The sequence below is a fragment of the Brassica napus genome, chromosome C1, assembly GCF_020379485.1.
Source record: "Brassica napus cultivar Da-Ae chromosome C1, Da-Ae, whole genome shotgun sequence".
NCBI classification, from domain to species: Eukaryota; Viridiplantae; Streptophyta; class Magnoliopsida; order Brassicales; family Brassicaceae; genus Brassica; species Brassica napus.
In genome coordinates this window covers 32,371,646-32,378,185 of record NC_063444.1, presented here as the reverse complement: position 1 = coordinate 32,378,185, position 6,540 = coordinate 32,371,646, and the positions used below count along the sequence as shown (strand labels likewise).

General features: G+C 36.2%; 1 protein-coding gene across 1 annotated transcript; it reads right to left on the bottom strand.

The window, feature by feature from the left end:
• Positions 1-1,092: 1,092 nt before the first annotated feature.
• On the bottom strand, positions 1,093-4,835 carry LOC125579943. The gene is made up of 3 exons (XM_048743855.1): positions 4,782-4,835; positions 4,416-4,722; positions 1,093-3,314 (listed from the first exon to the last, which is right to left on the bottom strand). The coding sequence occupies exons 1-3, from the start codon at positions 4,833-4,835 to the stop codon at positions 1,093-1,095; spliced, it is 2,583 nt and encodes an 860-aa protein (XP_048599812.1).
• Between the last annotated feature and the right edge of the window lie 1,705 nt (positions 4,836-6,540).

The window sequence follows — 6,540 nt, the reverse complement described above, 5'->3', positions numbered from 1 at the left end:
AAATAACACTGGCTGAGTGACGAGCTACGTTGCGACAATCAATACATGGGCAAATGATCAACTCAGACTCTCGCAAATCTGCACCAACACACCTCACAAATTCCCACGCACCACTCTCATAACCAGGATCAGCTCTTCGGTTTAGACACATGAAAGCATAATTTCAACACTCTTAATCACACACAAAAATTCAGTTCCTATAATATATATTGTTTTTCCTTACCTGTTTAGATGAACCCATGACTTTTCGACCATTTTATGTTCTAAGTTTCTAACCGATAGACCAACAAAATCAAACAAAGCCATAAGATTATGTCAAACATACACCAAACAGACACAATGACATTCACAGAGGAACACATAAACAATCAACGATTCAATCAGATACTATAACTCAGTCATTCAAAAAGATCAACAAGAAACGACTTCTATTTGGCTGAAAAAGAATCACCTGATCAATAAGATCATTCGGATTTCAACTCCACTAGCTTCACTCGAGAAAGGAACAATCAAAACCTAAAACCTGCAAAGCAAAAGAGAAGAGAAAGGAACACTCAAAGCTTCAGTCGAGAAAGGAACAATCGTGTTCGCCCATGACGATATCAAATGCAAAACGGAATTGATTACCACCTGACTTTTCGTGATTCTGTAACCTGACTTCTCTCCTCCTAATCTTCGGTGAAATCGAAATTGTAAAAGCTGAAACAAATCAAAGGAATTCATCTGAGAAATCAGATAAATCAAAGGAATTACAGACAAAATCGAATATGGGTTCACCGGGAATCTGACCGCCGGCGAAAACAACACCGTTCAGACACGAAGATCGATCAAAAATCGGAGAGATTGGGCTTCCCAATCATTATTTTTTCTTCGATGGTTTCTATGTGAAGAGTGAAGGAGAGGCGGAAAAGGTTAAAACTAAACCCAAGTCTTTTGCATCGCGACAACACTTTACTCTGTTTTACTGTATTTTTTATTAATTTTTTCCCGGATTAAATTTATCGCTAGCGAGGAACTAACGCTATGAAAAAGATGGGTATCGGATTACACCATTTTTGGTAGCAGTTTGAGAATTCGTGCTACCGTGAACTGCTACCAATAGCCATATTTCTTGTAGTGATCTCTTAGTCTCCGTTGTTTCAGTATGTCTGGATACGGATCTCTTTGATCGCGAACCTGACCGAGTTTGTTTCCTCTTAAACCGGAGCCTTCATTCTCCTTCTTATCTGCCCAGGTTCTTGGATTTCTTTTGTATCTCCGATCAGTCCTAAGATCAGACTTTCTCGGCCTCAAATTTGACACCCGTGTCTTTCCAAGCTCGAAAGTCTCGACCTTTGCGTTCACAATCCACAATACCTTACATGTATTAACAACATACAAACTAAAATAGGTAGCAGCTATTTTCAGACCAAGGGTTCTCCACACAATTCGCAGAGACTCATTCTCCTTGTGAGCTAATATGCAGGGATCCTCGAGAGGTAACTTAAGAAAACTCTCCAGATTCTCATACTCAACACAGCTTTGACCAATCTTCATTCTATCCTCGTTGTTCTTTTCCGCAGAATCTTCAGAGATTCTAGACTGACCCATAATAATATCCCCTGCACTCTTCTCCTCATGATGATACAGAGTCTCAAACTCCTTTTGATCAAGTACCAAGTCCTCATCTTTCTCAAATGACTCAATCTCAGATTCACCAATCACTTGAGTTTTGCTATTTCCATCGTTCTCCTTTACCATCTGTCTTAAAAAGCAATTTCTTAAGAGCTTGTCGCCTTCACCATACTCATCTGCAACCTCCTCTGCAGCCGTCATAAACGCAGGAACCACTCCGTCACAGACCTGTATAATCTTCTCAGCAGCTTCCATACCAACAGCTTTGGCAATATCATTAGGCTGTGGTGCAGAAACATGTTCAAACCTTTTACCAGTTTGTTTTTCAATACTGGACAAGCCAGACTTTCTGGAACCGTATAACATAATCGCAACTCCACTTTTACCGGCTCCTCCGGTTTGGCCCTTTCTAAATCCAACAAGAGTAATCTTACGTTGTGATTGTTGAATGTCACCATGCAAAGCTCTAGCTCCGGGTAACAAACCAGAAAACTGAGAAGCTTGATCTTTAGTCTTAGTGAAACAGATTTTACTACCTCCACTGCTATACAAACTGATGGTGTAAGGAATCAACCTTGACATAGATTGCTTACTGCATGGAAGAGCAATGGGTCTAACACTATTACTGGCCTTTATTTTATCATTACCAACAAGATCAATTGTCTTCTTATCTTGTTTCAGAAACCTAGTAGCAATGTTGTGCCTTTCAGTATGATCCTTGATACGACCAGGGGTACCAACTACAATGTCAGCACCTCTCTTTAGTTTAATCTCCTGAGAACCCTCATAGACACAACAAGAATTTAAAGCAACAAATCCTTCGTATGCATCAAAGTCAGCAAACACCTGCTTGGCCAATTCTCTGGTTGGTAAAAGTATCAAAACACTCTGTGGCCTGCCATACCTATTCTTATTTTTTCTCTTTGCAGGTCCATTGATCAAAGACTTCAATATAGGTAACACCAAAACCAATTTTTTACCCTGCCCAGTACGGGCCCTTCCAACAAGATCAGCACCACCAAGAATCATCTCTGAAGTCGTTGCTTGAAGCTTCTCCCTCAACGGATCCGTGATTTTGAATTTCAAAACAGCATTAGAGTTATTGATTTTGACATCTTCTACGCTCAGCTTCATCTTCTTGCTGCTCTTCTTTTTCTTTTCTTTCTTCACATCATTCTTCTTAACATCATCATTCTGCCCTGTATCTATATACTCAAGGTCACGTTTCCATAACTTGGACAAACTCTCAATCCACTCACAGACTTTATCAACTCCGATCTCCTCCTCTGGGTCAGAAGCTCCTTCGTCAGATTCGTCTTCTTTGTCCTCGTCGGTTTTAACTTCATACAGCAGGTAACCCTTCTTCCAAGCTTTCCATGTTCTTCTATAAAACATCAGCAAAGATTTCTCTTGTGTTCGACTTCCTTCACTAACTTTGAAACTTTCGATATTTACTATCTTATCTCCACCAGATACCCTCTTGTGCTTATTCTTCTTCGATTGTTTTCCACCATCATCACCAGATTCAGAATCATGTCTTTCAAAACTCACTTTCTTCTTCTTCTTTATAGACTTGCGATATGTGAAAGTTTCTTGATATTGAACCACAATCTTACTCGTTGTTGTCATCTCTTTATCCGTTTCAGACTCAAGTGAATTTAGCTTGAATAAAGTTGCCGCCATAACCATTATAACTTCCCCTGAAGTTTTCTCAAATCTGAATTTAAAGATTAACTCGATATCGAACATAGTTTAGAACCTGTTGCTCTGATACCAAATATAGAATCACAATATATGAATCACAATCAAACTTAATAAGAATAACTCTCTTATTAATCTCTTGAGTAAACTAACTCAAAACCTCAAGCTCTCTCAATCTCACAATTCATAATCTCCCACACAATCTCTCTCAACTCATAAATTATGCCACACATTGGCATCCTCTTATATAGGAATGTTAATTTCCTAATCTCATTAGTTTTACTTATTTAGATAACTCCTAAACAAGTATATATCCTATTTCTTTTCCATTCCAAATATCTTTAGGATATCTTGCTCCACAAGCTTTCTTCAAACTTAATTTCAACATTAAGTTCTTAATCAAAGTCTACATGGGTAAGTCACAAACACGTATGACATAACACTAATGTTTCATCATATAGCATAATCATATAACACCTCTAGGCACATCTAGGGTATTTAAATAGTCCTTTCTATCCATGTTACTGTTGAAAAGTAAACTTGATTTGGGTTAAGCATTATTGGGCTAATCATGTGTTGATCCAAAACCTTAACCCAAATTCTAGAATAATCTTCCACCAAATATTTGAGATATTTTGTATTATGGAGGCTATAAATACCTCCACTTCTCTTCATTTTGTATCATCAAAAAGTATCCAAGTTTGTAAGAATCATCTAAGTAATAAGAATCTTCATCTAAGTTATAAAAGTTTTCTTCTTCGCAAAGTTTATTTTTCTTCAAACACTTAAAACACTTTCTCCATCTTTAAAAAGTTTTTCATTCCACCAGTTACATAGTCAAAGTAATATATTTTGATTATGCAGCATAATATATTTTATAAGTTCTTAATCATAATCAAAGTAAGTCACAAACCCATAACACTCAAAAGTTTCATCACTTAGCAGAAGTCAGTATTAAAAATATCTTATAAGTAAAGAAACATAACACCTCTACAGGAATATGTACACATATACTATAACATCGATGTTTTAGATAAAGGTCTCATTGACAATAATCTATCTTGTCTTGTGAAAGAGAGAGAGACAGAGACAGAACATACCAGCGATCACGTCAGTTGCAGCACAAATAGCTTCAGCAATGTGTTCTTCATTCGTTGGAACAACTTTGTCACTATACTCCAGCCAGATCTCAGGTTCAGAGCTACTACTTCCCTGAAGCCTCATAACAAGAGGAACCCTAGTGCAGATTCCTTGCCCACGAGGCAAACTGATTCCTTCCAACGACTCAAGAACACTGGACTTTCCAGAGGACTGGTCTCCAACTACGACAATGGTGGGAAGCTGGATCCCTTCTTTCATCACATTCAGGTTCCTCAGCCGATCCACTGTGTCAAGCAACGGCCTGATCTGGTCATTGTAAGAAGACACAATCGGTGATTCAATGGCAAATTTGGATTTGCGCTGACAGTAGTACGAGAAGATGAAGTTTTAGAGACAACAAGCTTCTTACTGCCTCCCATTTTCTACTAGAGTGGACTAGACAAACACAGAAAAGAGATTTAAGGATAAATGTGATTATTCTTTGAGATACTCAAAAGATATATATAGAGGTGTATGAGTGATATATGCACGAAGTAAACCTTTGAGTCTTTGAGATGAGATTAAGTATGGGTAACATACGAATTGATAAATGCTAATTATGTCCATAACAACACAGTTGAATCTAAGAAGGCTTAATCCTTCATTAATATCAGCACTTTCTTGGCTCTCATTGGCTGTATTTCCCGTGGTAATGTTTGACATTTCAGATAGTCGTTTGGAATATAATGAAAGGCGTGTACCTAACCTAGGGAAGCTCATAGATCCATCTCTTTGGTTGATAATTATACTTAATCAAACTTTTTGTCTTCATGAGTATACAAAATACAATGTACCTTATTTTTCTAATTATTTGTTTAGTATAAATTCGATTCTCTTATTTACGCACATTTGATCATTTTAATCTTTTTAAATTTAGTTTATTTATAATATTGTTTTAAAACGTTTGAAAAAATACTTTTTAAAGAAAAAAGTTCAAACTAACTTTATATTTTTTTAAAGCATATGAGGAACACCTTTTAAAAAAAAAACAAAGAATTTATATTTAAAGATGAAAGTTATAACTAATTTTTTAACAAAAACTTAGATCTTTTAAATGGTGAAACTGGCAGAAATAACATTATAATAATTATTCCAAGAAATCCAGAAAACCCAAAAAACTAGATATCCAAAAGTCTATATCCCTATCAAGACCAGACATGGCTTTAAAATATTTTTTGGCTTTGGTCGGGCCGGCCTCGAACGTTTAGGTGTTTTTCTTTTCGGCCTGGCCGGACAAGCCTGATTAAAATCTCTAAAGGAGATCGTAACACGTTGGTAAACTGATAACAGTTTATAATGTTTAACTAGATTTTAACATACGCTTCGAAAGCGCGGAATTTTTTACTTATAAACAAAGTTGGATATGAATTAGTATTTTTAGCTGGTTGTATATTATTATAAAGTCGTATTATATTGAATAAGGAAATTTGTTTTAAATTATATAATTAATGAAATAGTTTATTTGAAATTTTATAAGTACATTCTTATGTAACTTTTTCTTAGGCATGGAATTTTTTATCGGTAACCAAAAAATGAACCGAAACCGACAGGAAATACATGTTTGGACCCCAGATCGGGAAAAGTATAAACTTTGGATATTTTTGGTTCCTCAAGTAAGATTTTCGTGTCTTTTTGGGTATTTGAATAGTTTCGGGTATTTTTGTATGTTTTGGCTTTTTTGACTTTTCGGGTACTTTGAGTATTTTTTTTGGTCCTATACCCTGAACCGAGCTAGACCCATTACTTACCCAAATTACATGTATTTTACAGGTACTTGAATTATGGACTCGACGTGACCTAGATCCCAAAGAAACCGACTTGAACCTGAACCGATTTTTTTTCAAATGTCAGGGTCAAGAACTCGAATACTTAAGCTAGTTGGATCCAAATGTCGAGGACTCGAAGAACTCGGACCTGAAAGTAACCGATCTGTACCTGACCCAAAGATCCGAGTGCCAAACCTAATTTCTATAATTATATTTTGTATGCATTTTATAAGAGTTACATTTGTTGAACTAATGAAACTAGATTTACTTGGGAGATTTTTGGCTACTTTAATACTATAAATTTATAGTTTTTTTTTCT